Source organism: Balaenoptera musculus, chromosome 7 (assembly GCF_009873245.2).
Source record: "Balaenoptera musculus isolate JJ_BM4_2016_0621 chromosome 7, mBalMus1.pri.v3, whole genome shotgun sequence".
In the NCBI taxonomy this organism is placed as follows: domain Eukaryota; kingdom Metazoa; phylum Chordata; class Mammalia; order Artiodactyla; family Balaenopteridae; genus Balaenoptera; species Balaenoptera musculus.
In genome coordinates, this window is record NC_045791.1 from 70,111,668 (window position 1) to 70,127,776 (window position 16,109).

The 16,109-nt window shown below is 40.1% G+C and overlaps 1 protein-coding gene across 1 annotated transcript in view; it reads left to right on the forward strand.

Annotated features, from left to right (window-relative positions):
• MYO1B (myosin IB) overlaps positions 1-15,652 on the forward strand; it is a 178,407-nt gene extending 162,755 nt beyond the window's left edge. The window contains 6 exon segments of the mRNA XM_036857472.1: positions 741-875; positions 3,065-3,171; positions 6,292-6,424; positions 7,080-7,232; positions 8,721-8,848; positions 13,791-15,652. Of these exon segments, the coding sequence (XP_036713367.1) occupies positions 741-875; positions 3,065-3,171; positions 6,292-6,424; positions 7,080-7,232; positions 8,721-8,848; positions 13,791-13,914 (780 nt within the window). The 3' untranslated portion in view covers positions 13,915-15,652.
• The last annotated feature ends 457 nt before the right edge of the window (positions 15,653-16,109 follow it).

Here is a 16,109-nt window from a genome sequence, read left to right on the forward strand (position 1 = left end):
CCCACAGTGCCTGGCACATGTTAAGTGCTCTAGAGCAGGGGTCCCCAACCCCCGGGCCGCCGGCTGGTACTGGTCTGCGGCCTGTTAGGAACCGAGCTGCACAGCAGGAGGTGAGCGGCGGGCGAGCGAGCAAAGCTTCATCTGCCGCGCCCCATGGCTGGCATTACTGCCTGAATCATCCCCCTCCTCCGTGGAAAAACAGTCTTCCACAAAACCAGTCCCTGGTGCCAAAAAGGTCGGGGACCGCTGCTCTAGAGCAGCGCTGTCCAGTAGAACTTTCTGCAGTGACAAAAATGTTCTGTATCTTTGCTGTTCAGTAGAGTAGCCACTAGCCACGTGTGGCTAGTGAGCACTTGAAATGTAACTAATGTGACTGACGAACTGGATTTTTAATTATTTTAATTACTTAAAATTTAAGTGTAAATAGCCACCTGTGCCTAGTGGCTACCTGTTAAACACTGCAGCTCTCTAATGTTGACTGGTATTAGTATTAATGTTAATATTAAAATTAGTATGCGCGTTAGTATTCTTCTTTTCTCTTAACCATTTGGTGGAGCTCAGATCTCTCCAACCAATGCGAAGAGTGGAATAGAGACTTTCCAGAAGAGTTACAAAGTCTTATGGACTAAAACTTGGTAAATTCCACTAAAGACTGGTTTCTTTGAGTCTGGTTTATGTCAAACAGTGTTTTTTTCTGGTGTATTTTACTCATCTGGTATTTTCTGTCAAACCCAACACAGGTGCAAAAATACTTCTTGGAAATGAAAAATAAGGTGCCTTCCTTATCTCCGATAGATAAGAATTGGCCATCAAGACCTTACCTATTCTTGGATTCTACTCACAAGGAGCTAAAAAGGATTTTCCACTTGTGGAGGGTAAAAAATGTCTTGCTATGTTTTTTCAGAGACTTCTTATCATATATTTTGAGTGTTTTTTTTTTTTTTTTTTTTAATTTTATTTATTTATTTATTTTTGGCTGTGTTGGGTCTTCGTTTCTGTGCGAGAGCTTTCTCTAGTTGTGGTAAGTGGGGGCCACACTTCATCGCGGTGGGCGGGCCTCTCACTGTCGTGGCCTCTCTTGCTGCGGAGCACAGGCTCCAGACGCGCAGGCTCAGTAATTGTGGCTCACGGGCCCAGTTGCTCCGCGGCATGTGGGATCTTCCCAGACCAGGGCTCGAACCCGTGTCCCCTGCATTGGCAGGCAGATTCTCAACCACTGCGCCACCAGGGAAGCCCCTATTTTGAGTGTTTGAGGAGTGTTACGGAAAAGCAGAATTTTCCTCTAGCCTCAAGGAGAATTAGTTGAGGAAGTTGGTGTTTCTGAAGCGGGCAGCGTGCTTGGCTTTCTGTGAGAATTCCTGGAGCCCCAGGTGCTCCTGTGGCATCTTCTCTCATCCGTGGTTGGGAAGGAAAGAGCAGGGCTACATTGTCTTTCCCGTCCAGATTCCAGTTGCTTTCAAGTAGTTGAGTTTTTTGTTTTCGTTTTTGTTTTCGTCTTTAGTTGAAGAAATATTTGCTGGAGGTAGAAGTAATAAAATTTGAACATCTTCATGTGAGTAGTAAAGTCTCGAAAATTGTATGAGTTTACTTTCTGCGTAGACATACATAGACACACATGAGAACACACGCATTTTAATGGACTGGGGGGAAAAAGCTCTAAAGTCACCCAAAGGACATTAAAGAGATTAAAATTTCCCTCTACCTGAGTGAAAGGGAAGCTGAAAATCTACTTGATTTGGCCTTATATTTTGGCTCACTTAATTTTATATGAGAGCATAGCATGTAATTTAGGTGGTGCTCTGTGTGGAATACATGGGGTACTTCTACAGAGGTTGACTTCATTTCAATAACTTAGTTGATATATGGAATGCTAAATATATGTCATTCAGATAGAATGAAATCATTAGGTTGAAGGGCTTGTATTTAGTAAGTGAACAATTGATGGATATGTCTTCTGGGAAACTTTCCTGCCCTGTACTATGGGCTTCTTCTTAACTGAATCAATTATGTATAGAGAGACATACTCACTGATCAGTGATACCAGCACAGCATATAGAACTGGATTCTGAGTTCTGTTCCCTAACTTAGTGAGTCAATTTGGCAAGATTCGCCAATGTCTTCAATGTTCATCTCCCCCTTTGAGTCTGATATAGAAACTATTTTCAGAAGTAATGATGGGGAGCTTCTAATGCTGGGCATCCGCTCTGCCTGTCCTTTCTCCCGGCTCCTGAGCCTTGCCTTTACCTCCGTGGAATTGGGGGTGGAGAATGAGAGGGATGAGTTTATTCCAAGGGTGGGCAGCAATGCTAACATTCCTTTATATGATTATGTGGGTGGTTCTCAACCACCCCTGAACTGAATTTCTTAGAGAGTTCATCTAAAGAACCTGGTCCTGCCCCTCCCACCACCCCCGTCTCCTTTCAGTGCAATCTCAGAGTCAGGTGAAGGGAAGATTTCTCAGGTCCCGTGTCCACGTTATAAAATGGTAATGGAGGATTCGGAACAGTGCTTTTCAAACTATAGGTGATAGCATACTTGTGGGTCGTGAAATCAATTTAGTTGATTTCTACCGGCATTTTAAAATGAAATACAGTACAATAGAAAATAACAGAATATACGACATCGTAGAAAGGATAAGTATTGTTTTGTGAAGCTTTTGTGTAAGTTGTCTATATGTGTGTCTATAAATATGTGCACTGGGTTGTGATGTACCATGTTTTCCTTACTGTGAGTCTCTGAAAGAGTATGATAGCTCAGGACTGTGGATGTCCAAGGGCTGACGTCACAGTGGGAGGAAACGGTACTCCCGGGGGGCCCAGGCCAGATGTTTTGAAATAGCATCGCAAGTTCTGCCATACAAACAGTAGTTTTTATGACATTTTCCAAGACCAACCTTTTAAAGCTCAGGAAGGAAAAATTCTCTTGGCCTTTTAAATGAATATTTCATATACATTTACGATTATTCTTACTGCTGTTAAATTGGCTTAGCATATTTAAGGATGAGTAATGATTTATTTATATAAGTGATGTCCTTTTTTTTTTTTCTTCTTTTCATATCTCACAGTGTAAAAAATACAGGGACCAATTCACAGACCAACAGAAACTTATTTATGAAGAGAAACTAGAAGCCAGTGAACTCTTCAAAGACAAGAAGGCTTTATACCCATCTAGGTATTATGGCTTTGCTTTACCCATAACAGTCAATATTTTAAAAGTTTCTCAAATATATTCATAGGCATTTTCTAGTGGGTTTTGATTTTAGTAATACACAGATTTTTAATTTCCTGAATTATTTTATGATCAGCTGGATATGATTGTAACACATTTGATCAAGGGCTTCCATAGTATACTTAGAGAAATGAGATCACATTTGTTGGTTTTACTCTATTGGCATTACCTGAACACTTCCTAAATAATTAGAAGTTGTCATTTAAAATAAAAATTGTCTAGGCTGTTAAGATAAATTTACATTGTAAATTCCCATTAGTTTTCCATAGTTTTCGGACACTAGCTGGTTTCTGATGGCAATCTACTGTTATCACCATTCCAATCTTCCTGCTTTAACAAGCTGGGTCAGAATCTCATTTGTAAGATAAGTGAAGAATGAGCCAGTCTGTCACTTTCTGAGTGTTGCCTAGGCAGTGGCCTGTGGTAGCCTTTGGTCGGCTAACTTATTGGCCGTGAGTTCACTGGCCTCTGCAGCAAGTTCAGTTCCTTTATTGTAGACACCAAGTACTCAGTAAAAGAAGGAACACCAACTGCAAGTTTGCCAAGTGAAGTTCTTGGTAAAAACTGCTTATCAGAATATTCTTACATCTCCCAAGTTCATCGTTTTCCCCCTAGAATACCTATCCCCTTTACATCTGGTGTTTCTAAAAAAGTAGATTGTACAATTTCAAGCCAAATCTGTAACAACTTTTAGCTTTTCCCAAAGAATGTCTTAGAAATAAAAATGCATTATATGCTAGGTATATTCACACGTACTGTGTGTGGTGTGTGTGTATTCTCTACGTCTACACATATTTGAAAGCTCTTCCTCTTAAAGGATTAAATGAATGTAAGTTGCCAAACTCATTTGCTTTAGATATTTTAAATGGCACAGCTTCCTTGGTCAGCTGACTTGGCTGCTTGAGGGGGTGTACACTCCCCTCAATCAAACACAGCGTCTAAATCCAACATTGTTCAAAGTGCCTACTCTGTAAAGCATATTCAAACAGGTAGATTGTCTATATGCTTTCTCCACCAACTTAATTCATTCAACTTTTTCTTTATATGTCTTTAAATTATAGAGTGGCCTTCTTAATTAACATTCCCTATGGCTGACTCTTTAGAAGCTGGAAGGAGAAAAAAATGCATTTTTGAAGAAACAAATTCAAAGACTGTTAGCACGTTGTATTATTAAAAATGTGTTTGAATATGAACAACAACCAAAAAATGTTAATATCAAGCCAGGTCCTCTTGGGTAGTTTTATTGGGTAGTTTTATTAGTTTTCGGGGATGGTAGCGTGCTCACCCTCCAGCACTGAGAGAGGTCGAACCGTTGACCCTCCCACCGCTGTGTGAAGTGGCAGCCCTTAGGGGTGCCGGCCTTTTCTGTCCTGGGAGCTGTGAAACACTGACCACCTACGCGGGATTTTCTTCCCTGATCCTCCAAACACAGCACAAGCATTTAAAGTTGTATTTGCACATTGCCAGAACTTTATAGCTCAAAATGAAGCCATGGTTTTTCCTTGACGTCTTTGAAGAAGCCTCCCTGTCCCCACAGGTCTTTAGGGAAAGCCACCTTGGTGCTGTGTGCACGATCATGCCTCTTGCAAGAAGTAGTTTGGAAGAAAAACTGCTCTGATTCTGAATGTTTACCTTGGCCACCTCTGTGCATTTAGGGGCATATCCTAAGAGGAAAGGCCCGATTTTTCTTTCATATTTGGCCTACTTAGAGCCAGAGTTACATGGTAATATGAAGTGCTCTGCAGTTTTCTTCTCAAATGGTTGCTCTGGATCTATCCTTCCCCAGAAGGCCTACTGATTTCCTTACTCTCTGTGAGAAAATGAAAATTTTCTTTGGAGCAGGTGATGGTAATGATTTGTGCTCTTTTTACCATTGCTACGTATTGTTTAAAGATATTAATGAATCCTGTGTAGGCAGCTGTTAACCTTATAATAAGAGATTAAAAGGAATGACCTATTCCTTCCTGTGAGTCCATGCACACGGGTCTTGGCTGTCCTACTTGTGAGTGATTTCTTTCTTGGTTGTTCCATGTGATAAGATTTTTATCAAAGTCTTACCAACCAAATGCCATGATCACCTCAAAAATATATTTGAGGTGATTCCTCATTGTAGTTTTGATTTGCATTTCTCTAATGTTGATGCTGGAGAGGGTGTGGAAAAAAGGGAACCCTCTTGCACTGTTGGTGGGGATGTAAATGGATACAGCCACTCTGGAGAACAATATGGAGGTCCCTTAAAAAACTAAAAATAGAACTACCATATGACCCAGCAATCTCACTACTGGGCATATACCCTGAGAAAACTATAATTCAAAAAGAGTCATGTACCACAATGTTCATTGCAGCACTGTTTACAATAGCCAGGACATGGAAGCAACCTAAGTGTCCATCGACAGATGAATGGATAAAGAAGATGTGGTACATATATACAATGGAATATTACTCAGCCATAAAAAGAAACGAAATTGAGTTATTTGTAGTGAGGTAGATGGACCTAGAGTCTGTCATACAGAGTGAAGTAAGTCAGAAAGAGAAAAATACCATATGCTAACACATATGGAATCCAAAAAAAAAAAAACATTGGTTCTGATGAACCTAGGGGCAGGACAGGAATAAAGACACAGACGTAGAGAAACGACTTGAGGACACGGGGAGGGGGCAGGGTAAACTGGGACGAAGTGAGAGAGTAGTAACATTGACATATACACACCACCAAATGTAAAATAGATAGCTAGTGGGAAGCAGCTGCATCTCATGGGGAGATCAGCGGGGAGATCAGCTTGGTGCTTTGTGACCCAGGGGTGGGATAGGGAGGGTGGGAGGGAGACGCAAGAGGGAGGGGATATGGGGATATATGTATACGTATAGCTGATTCACTTTGTTATACAGCAGAAACTAACACAACATTGTAAAGCAGTTATACTCCAATAAAGACGTTAAGAAAAGGAAAAAGAAAAAATATATATATATATTTGAAATTTGAATTTCAAAATCAACTGACCTGTTACCTTTTTCTAGTAGTACTAGAAACCATTTCTTACGTGAGGAACTTTTTTCCTTTAGTGTTGGGCAGCCATTCCAAGGGCCTTACCTGGAAATCAACAAGAATCCCAAGTATAAGAAACTCAAAGATGCCATTGAAGAAAAGATTATCATTGCTGAAGTGGTGAACAAAATTAACCGTGCTAATGGGAAGGTAAAAACGCTAACCCTGAAGGCCTGTAAGAAGTGTTTTATCAGTTGGGACAGTTTTCTGAATGTTAAAATTTGCATTTCGGAAATAGACTCACAGACATAGAAAACAAATTTATGGTTACCAAAAGAGAAAGGAGTGGGGAGGGGTAAATTAGGAATTTGGGGTTAACAGATACACACTACTGAATATAAAATAGATAAACAATAAGGTCCTACTGTATAGCGCAGGGAACTATATTCAGTATCTTGTAATAATCTATAACAGAAAAGAATCTAAAAATATATATATATATGTGTGTGTGTGTATGTATAACTGAATCACTTTGCTGTATGCTGAAACTGACACAACATTGTAAATCAACTATACTTCAAAAAAATTTGCATTTCGTATACTCCACGGAGTTACTGTAAATGGAGCTGTTTTATCTTACCTTTAAGCTTAGGTGGAATTTTGCTTGTTCTCTGAAATTTTTGTGAGTTAAAATAGATTATCTGTGTTCTTTAGTGTGTTCTCGTTTACATAGGTGTGCATGCTGAAAAATATTAGGATAATATTTTCTACATTTCTACAAATAACAATGCTTTAAACTCATGAACTCCTTTGGGGGATTTTTGATCATTGGTTTTACATCCTTTTTTGTTTTGGTTTCTTGTAGAGTACATCCCGGATTTTCCTATTAACAAATAATAATCTCCTTCTTGCTGATCAAAAGTCTGGACAGATCAAGTCAGAGGTTCCCCTGGTGGATGTAACCAAAGTATCGATGAGCTCACAAAATGATGGCTTCTTTGCCGTCCACCTCAAAGAGGTAAAGCTTTAACTATTGATTTGACTGAAAGATTTCTGCATTGGTCCAATCTCTCAGCCACTGATCTAAAATTTTCCACATGTGAATAATCCTATTATTTGAAGTTTATATTTTCTTCTTACTGACCTGCATATTTGGTCTATATTCACTCATGTAAAATCTCAGGCTTGGTTTTTCAGTAACTGAATAAGATTAATGACTCTTTTTGACTCGTTCACTTGAGTTCTCATTTCACTGAGTAGCTTTTTGTTTACACCCACCATGATGTGCCTTATTTTGAGACTAATTCCTAGAAATATCAAGACATTCAAAATTATACTTCCTTCTGTTGTTTCTTCTATCTATTAAATTAGTAAATGTCTTCTTGTTCATCATTAATTTAGGGGTTTTTAATTAAAGGATGTAACTATAATAAAACAACTGCCTAGTAATTTTGACCTAAAGATTTTTTAATGTCAGCTTAACTAAGACCTCCTGGCTTGAACTGAGCGGTTAAGAGTGTAGGCTCTGGCATTGGTGTCACCAACTTTACAGTGACCTTGGCCAAGTCATTTAACTTTAATATGCCTACCTAATTTTCCTTTTCTTAAAACAGGGAAAATATTAGTACCGACTTCATAGTGTTGTTATAAGAGTTAAAAGAAACTATGTAACGTGCTTTTAGCATAGTGCCTGTCGCATAACAAATAGTCACTGAATAAACAGATGTCAGCAAATATTAATCATATATAGGTACATATATCTAGCTAATAGATAGTAACCTATCTAGCTGATTGTAAACGTAAGAAAATCCCATAAGCTTAGTTCAACCTGTTTTCCCCACTATGGATTTTAGCCTAAAGGAGCATATTAAATCAGTGATTCCGAGGCTCAATTATATATTAAAATATGCTGGTCCCCAGGCCATTTCCCCAGTCCAACCGAATCAGAGTTTCTTGGAATGGGGCAGAAGCATCCTGCATTTTGAAAGCTCCCCAGGTGAGTCCCTTGTGCAGCAAAGGTTGAAAGCCACTGCCTGAGGGTATTTGTTGGAAGTCTTTTTGTTGTTGTTGTCGTTCTTATCTTTTTAACCAAATCATGGAGGAGCTTTTAGAACAGCCCTTTCAGAATGAGTTATGGGTTAGGTCAGTGCTTCTCGAACCTGAGTGAGCCAACAGATCACCCAGGGGTCTTCCTGTGGAATCGTCTGCAGTGGGCCTGCGGTCAGGCCTGAGCGTCTGCTTTTCTAACAAGCTCTCAGGTGATGCGGATGGTACTTCTGGCCCGTCGACCAACTTGGGGCGGCAAGGGGTGAGGAAACCTTACTAAAGTACTCGGAGCAACTCGGAAGAAATAACTGCTTTTGTCATTATTGTTTGTTTGGGAGGATGGACTCCAGGAGCTGATGTTTTAGAGAGACTGTAAATGTGTTTTCAGCCAAACCTGTAAACATGTACCTCCCGAGCTGTCTTTAGTTATGATAGCCTGACTCTTGGTTTGTCCTTTCAGGGCTCGGAAGCAGCCAGTAAAGGAGACTTCCTCTTCAGCAGTGATCACCTGATTGAAATGGCCACCAAGCTCTATCGGACGACTCTCAGCCAAACCAGACAGAAGCTCAATATCGAAATCTCCGACGAGTATGCTCATGAATTGTTTGAATGTGCCTTTTCACTTTTAACTTTCTTGTTTTCGTTGAGCGATCTGGGCTCATTCATTTTTACAACTACTGCTCATTAAGTACCGAGTATGTGTCTGGCATGTGCTCTAGATGATGGAGGGGCAGCGAGTGACCCTGACCAAGTCCCCACTTTCACGTACCTGACATCCTAGTGGAGGAGACAAGTATGCACAGATGAAATAATGCATAGGTGGTGTGACTTTGGTTAGTGTCAAGTGCTTGTGGAGAAAAAAAGGCAGGTTAAAGGTCAGACGGTGTTAATTTTGGTATGGAGATCAGGGAGGCCTCTTTGATGCTGTGACATTTGAATCGAAACTGGAATCTAGGGAGATGCCTTCCGGGGGAGGCAGCAGGTACAAAGGCCCTGAAGCAGGAGTGGACGTGGTGGCAGAGTGAAATGGGGGGGGAAAGACCCTGGAGCAAGAGGCAGAGGGACCCGGCTGTGTAGAGCTTGGTAGCTGAGGTCAGGAATTGAGATTTTGCTGCTGATGAAAGGTCACTGTGGGTTATGGGCAAGAATGTGGCGTGATCCGATTTATGATTTTTGAAGAGCTCTCTGGCTGCAGCGTGGGGAATGACTGTTAGGGAGGCAAGAGTGAAAGCAGAGAAAATAGTTGGGAGCTTCTGTGAGCTGTCGAGGGTAAGGACGACGAGGCTTAGGCTAGGGTGTGAGTAGGAGGTAGTGAGAAGTAGTCAGGTTCTGAGTGTGATTGGAAGGAAAACGAGAACTTATTAACAGACTGGGTGTTAGGTTTTGGGCCTGAGCCTGCATGGTACCATTTACTGCAGTAGCTGACACTGAAGAAAGAGGGGCTTGGGAGTGGCTGAGGTGTGGGGAGTCAAGAGTGCCAGTTTAGGATGTGTTAGGTACTTGAGATACCTTTTCTTACATATAAGCTAGAGTTATAGAGTAAGTGTTCCATGTTGACAGCAGTTCACTAGTGTCAAGATGGCTATGAATTTGAAATTTGCTTTTTTTGCTTCACATTAGGGCTCTGATTATAGAGACATGTGATTTGTATGCAGATTGGAGCATCCCTCCATTTATTAAATCTGTCAGTATGAGATCATTGACATGAATTTTAGTTACTATGTGGATTGACACTTACTTGATTACTTTTTAATAGATTGTTTACTATCTGTTTATCTACTTCCTTGCACGCAGAGTAAAAATTTGCATCACCATATCGCTCAGGAAATGATTTTATTTACTAATGAAGATTTTGCCAGCCTATTGTATCTCAGGTCTTTATAAAAGTCTCTCTAAAATAAATTCATACCCATTCCTGTCCCCTTGTAAACCAAACCAACTCTCCTTGATGTGTTAGGATTGACAGAACCTTAGGTTCATTGTCTAAGAATGGTGTTTAGATGGGGCGCGGAGGTGTGGGGATATTGGCCTTTATGTATACTCTATATTGGAAAATGCAATTTACACAAAATAACTTTCCTTATGATTGAGTCCTTTCTCATAAAACAAAGAAATTAGGAAAAAAGATAAGGGCTTGTTGGGTTCCAGTCAATTAAGGTTTTAACCTGTGAGGGCTGTTAGATCTTTAAGCTCTCTTTAGTTGAAATTTTTCATAACTCAGGAAGCTACACTTCTGTTTTGGTGGGAATGGTCATTCCCACTCATCGTGGAAAGATTCTGTGTGTTCAGATGGAGAAGCTCCTTGATATATGGGTGAAGTAGCCTCGCATTTGGTCCGCTACATTAATAAGGCCATCTTTGCAGAGAAAATCACGCCAACATCCAGGCCACAAAGGATTGCTGCTTTTAAACACTTCCCAAACTGGCATTCTGAGAACACTGCCTTTGCAGGATGTTAGTAGTGATGTGCTGTGAAGAAATGTACAGTCCTTCTTCACTACAGCACCTCCCAGAGCCTCTGCAGTCTTGTTGCACATTGTGACTGTCCTGAGGGGCTCCGGGGGGGTGCCATGTGCTGTATCAACCACAGAACCCCTCCAGTGGCTCTCACAATTTCTGTTCGAGGCACATGATCTCGGAACACTGATGGGGATAGTTTGCTTCAGGGCGGCAGGGACCCTGCTTGTCACAGAAGAGGGGTCTGATGTTCTGGCTGTGTAGGCTTTCGATAAACATGCTTGACTGTGCAAAGATTCTGTGTGGCCACGTGAAGAAAACAAACATTTAGTAGCATTATAAACCAGTCCAGAACACCTTTCCTTCCCCTATTCCTAATTATTGGTTGGTCTCATAAAAATAAAATAGCTGATGGAAGCTTGCCTAGCACCGTGGTCCCTTCCTGGGCAGTGCAGGAAGCCACGTGGCAGAGCAAGGGTCCCATGTAGCCTCTGATTCATAACCTCTGGGAGCTCTTAAGCAGGGATTATGCTCCTTTTTGTAGAGCATTTTAAACAAAATTTTACAGAGTCATGGGGAGGGGTGCCCATGACGTATTTTTGCAGACTATACGGACCAGTGTTGTAAAGAGCATACAGTTTGGTGACCAGGACCTTCCTCATTAGATCCTTTTCAGAAGTAGAAGTAGTTATTCTAACAAACCCAGTCTCCACAATCCCTATATGTCAGTTTACAGGAGGAAAGTCAAAGGCCTGTTACTTCCTTAGAGCCGTTTTAACCTGCACATGTAGAAGTGAGAATTGAGTTCAGTGAGAGACTTAACTGCCTTATAATCCCCAGTCCTTAAACTCCCAAACTATTCAATCTGTAAATAGATTGCATTTTAAGGATAACCTTAAATAAGATCTATAGTATTTCTAAAAATGTATCTATAGTAATAGAAACTAAAGTGAATTTTTCTATTCAGTATTTTAAATATACATGTGTATATGCATACATGTATACACACATACATGTAATACACACACGTATATTAAGTTATACAGTTGTTTTTCTGAATATTTTAAATCCAAACAACTAATCTATGTTCCTTTTACTGTGAAGTTCTAACTGTTATTGGTGCTGTGAAATCATGCATCTGACATGATTATTTGCTGTAGGATGATTCTCTGATTCTCTGTCCTTACTGTGGGCCAGGCTTCAGTTTTCTCTTCTATGAAATAGAGATAAATAATGGTACTTACCTCATAGGATTGTTTTAAAGTTGAGTTAATATGTGTAACTTACTAAGAACAGTGTGGGCCATAGTAAATACTCAGTAAAGTTTAGTTACTGTTATTTCTAGAGTGAATCGCGGTCATGAATTGCGAACACAGAGACAGCCAGTGTATGCTAAAATTATTGGGAAAAGAGCTCCCCGTACATTTATTACTACAAGTGGTCTTTAAAAATTAAAATGGAAAAATATTTGATTATTTATGTTAAACTTGAAAGATTTTGTTTTTCCTTTGAGGCACATAGATATAAGTATACATGCTGGAGAGAGATCTCAGGCGAATTTGGAACTAGAGCTCCTTTTTTAGTGCTTTCAAGTTGAAAAGAAACAGCCCATTTGAAAGCTCAGAAGTACCACCAATGAGTACAAACTTATGTGTCACGTTTCACTCCAGTAGCTAATGTTTGCAAAATGTGGCCTCTTTAGACCTTGAAACAGAGACTAACGTGTACAGAGCAGAGCTGTTGTCGTGGGTGCCAGTGAGCATGTGACCCATCACACGGTTTTTAGAGTGACTCACTTAATCGTATGCCAGTAACTCAGAAAACAGTTCCCTGAGAAACATAGCCGAAAGCACGGTAACATTACACTGATTCTGATGGTGGAGAGAAAAGAGCACAGGCCTTGAGCTGAGAAGGGCTGGGTTCTGGTCCAGCCATGCTGCCCTCACGCCTCCTTGGTGATGCCGTCCTGGAGGTCAGAGACCTCAGTTTATACATCTGGATGTCTGTCCCTCACAGCACCCAGCCCAGGGGGAAGGCAGTCCTATGTCTGTTGTAGGAAGGAGTGACAAATAATCTTGTGGGCAGGCACTTGACTGCTGATCTATGAAAGGAAAGCTTTGAACTAGAATATGGTTTCCCACAGTGTACCACATATGCCACCGGTAGCATAAGAGGTGGCTTTAGGTGTACACTGATAGATTTTTATCTATGTATGTGTGGATATTAAAAATATAACTGGCAGATCAGACTCATGATTTCATCATTTTTATTCAGTAGGTCACAGCTGTTTTGAAACATTGATTTAGTGTGTAGATATGAAAAAAGATGTGTAGGATGTATGTAAATATCCAACATTTGGAAACCGTAGTCTGGAGTGTCTCTAGACCCCTTTTCTTTTCTTTTTTTAAATTTATTTATTTATTTTTGGCTGCATTGGGTCTTCGTTGCTGTGCGCGGGCTTTCTCTAGCTGTGGAGAGCGGGGTCTACTCTTCGTTGCGGTGCGTGGGCTTCTCATTGCGGTGGCTTCTCTTGTTGTGGAGCACGGGCTCTAGAGTGCAGGCTCAGTAGCTGTGGCGCACGGGCTTTGTTGCTCCGCGGCGTGTGGGATCTTCCTGGACCAGGGCTCGAACCCATGTCCCCTGCATTGGCAGGTGGATTCCCAACCACTGCGCCACCAGGGAAGCCCTAGGCCCCTTTTCTGAAATTCTGTATTGCATTTTCTCAACTTGTTGATAATTTAATATTTTTGCTATACAGAAATGGAGAAAAATGGAAAATAGCGCATTCATCTTTCCATCTGAAACATGGAAATAAATATTCATAGCCCTTCTTACGGTATAGGAATATGATGAGCTAATGAGCTTGAGTTTACTTAGGGCTAAATTATGGCCACTGGAAGCAAAATGCAATGTAATACCTGATGGTGTGATCCTGTGGCTAGAAGGGCTGATGGAAAGAAAGGGGAATACTTGTCAAGGTAAATATCCATTAAAAAACAAAAGCTGGTGTTAGTGTAATCATCAGCTGTTTTGTGTGTACTTTTCTTCAGTTTGTCTTATTCTTTCCTCCTAGGTTTCTGGTGCAGTTCAGACAAGACAAAGTATGTGTGAAGTTTATTCAGGGCAACCAGAAAAATGGGAGTGTCCCAACATGCAAGCGAAAAAACAACCGTCTCCTTGAAGTCGCTGTCCCTTAACTGGCGCCTCCCCTCTGCTTCCATGGACTCGTTTCTTTGTAATAGTGCAATTCGGTTTTGTTTTGTTTGGGGTTCATTGTATGTTCGGGAATTGCCAAAGGTTAACACTGTTAGAGTCCCTTGGCAAAATAAACATATTTGACTAATCAATTTTTACTATTGGAATAGTTTTAACCCTTAAAGTACACATTCTGTCCTGGGACAGGATTGTAGAAACTAACAGTATCTATGCCATGTCGTGTGTGTTCCTTGTTTAGTCATCATTGCTAGATCTTTGTGCCCTAAAGCAACGTATTACTCATAAATCATTAATACATCTAAGTGTAGGAAACGGTCTTAACAGATAGTGCATCCGTTCATCAACTATTTATTGAATGCCTACTCTGTGCTAGGCACTGTACTAGGTGATACGAAAACTTATTAGGAACCTTTTTGTTTTGTTTTAAGGCCATTGCATTCTGGCTGGTTTGTGCTGGCTTTACCAGGGCTAAGAGAGTTTGAAAATGTTGAGACCAAAACAGTAACTGTTGATGATGGACAGCATTTGTTAGGAACCCTGTAGTATGATCTTTAACAATATATACTTCAAGAAGGGCTGGTCCTAGGAAGTAGATATATTGATATATGACTCGGTAAAATTGCCTCCACATGTGGTTTCTATTTGAAAAGAGAAAACTGAAATTTGAACAGGACTTTTAAAGTGTTCAGATCTCTTGTAATTGCTTTTAACGGTAGAAAAGAGTCGTTCTTATTTTAGAAAAAGTGACAGAAGCAGTCCAGTAAGGTTATATTTTCCTGTTTCTGGTAAACATCATATATGATCCTAGATATGCTAATATCTGCAGAGTGTTGTTTTCACCCAAATTACAGTGAAAGGCTGAAAGCCTTTCAGATGGTGGCAAGCATTCTATATGATGTGCAATAAACATCCGAGATCTTTTTTGAAAGTTTTATTTATAATATACATTTTGTATGAGAGAGATGATTAGTACAGGGTACATATTTTAGTCAAGGATCAAAATGGTGTGTGTTAATTTGCAGGATTTCCCCCCCCAAAATTTACAATAAGGATTCATTTTGGAAACTACATTTTAAACTTCGGAATCAAATCGTTTCTCATTTGGGAGGATAATGTATATACATTGGTATGTTAAATAATAAAACTGTTCTAATTTGGTGCCATTTCCTGGATCACAACTGTATTTTTGTATTTCAAGCTATTTTCTTATGTGTATGTCAATGTATTGTCACACAGAAAGGCTTTACAATCCAAACATTATGTGTTCTCTGTGTAATTGAATTTCACTTACCTTTTATAAACCAGAAACATTCATTGAAAGTATTTTCTGGGGATTTTCTTTTAACTTTTGTACTTTAAAAAGTTGCTCCCATAAATTCTCAGAAGCCTTTGTGTTTATTGGCTCAGGTAGAGGATATAATTACTTTCTTTCAGTCTTTTCCAACATGTATATAAAGTGGTAGATTGATGATTACTGAAATAGGTGAGTAGAAATTTGGAATTGAGAGGTGTTTTATTAAAATGTTTTAAAAAAATATGTAATACATTCACATTGTTCAACATACAAATAAGTGTAAAAAGATATATAATACAAATTCTCCATCCCATCAGTCACCCATCTGCCCAGTTCCTGTGCCTCCCTGCAAAGTTAACCATTGTTTTTAATTGGTTTTACTTTATGCATATGCTTACAAGAAGAAATAAAAATAGAGATTCTTATCTTCCTCCTACTTTAGTAGACAAAAGCTATTATAGATATTGTTCTTTACTTTGCCTTTTTCGCTCTTCATTCTTTGTACCGTATAGTCTTCCGTTGTATGGGTGCACTATAATGTATTTATCCAGTCCCCTACTGATCATCATTGGGTTGTTTCCTGAATGGAAGCTCACGGGGCACGGCATTGTTGGCCAGACCTGCCTGTGCTGCCCACCTGCCCCCATGCCTGACTAGAGGTTACTGATAAGCTGTAATGTTGCCTACTACAGCGGGTGAGCACCCAGTACTTCTGTATCTTTGAATTTCTGTCACTGTCCTGCAATGGAGAATTAAAGTATTGGTGGCACTCCAGATTTCCTTCACCTTAGTGACACAGCCCTAACTTGTTCCCAACCACCACTTAGTTGCCCAGCCCCTGGAGTGGCTTGTAGATGTTGTGCTTGAAAAAAGTAACCAGGC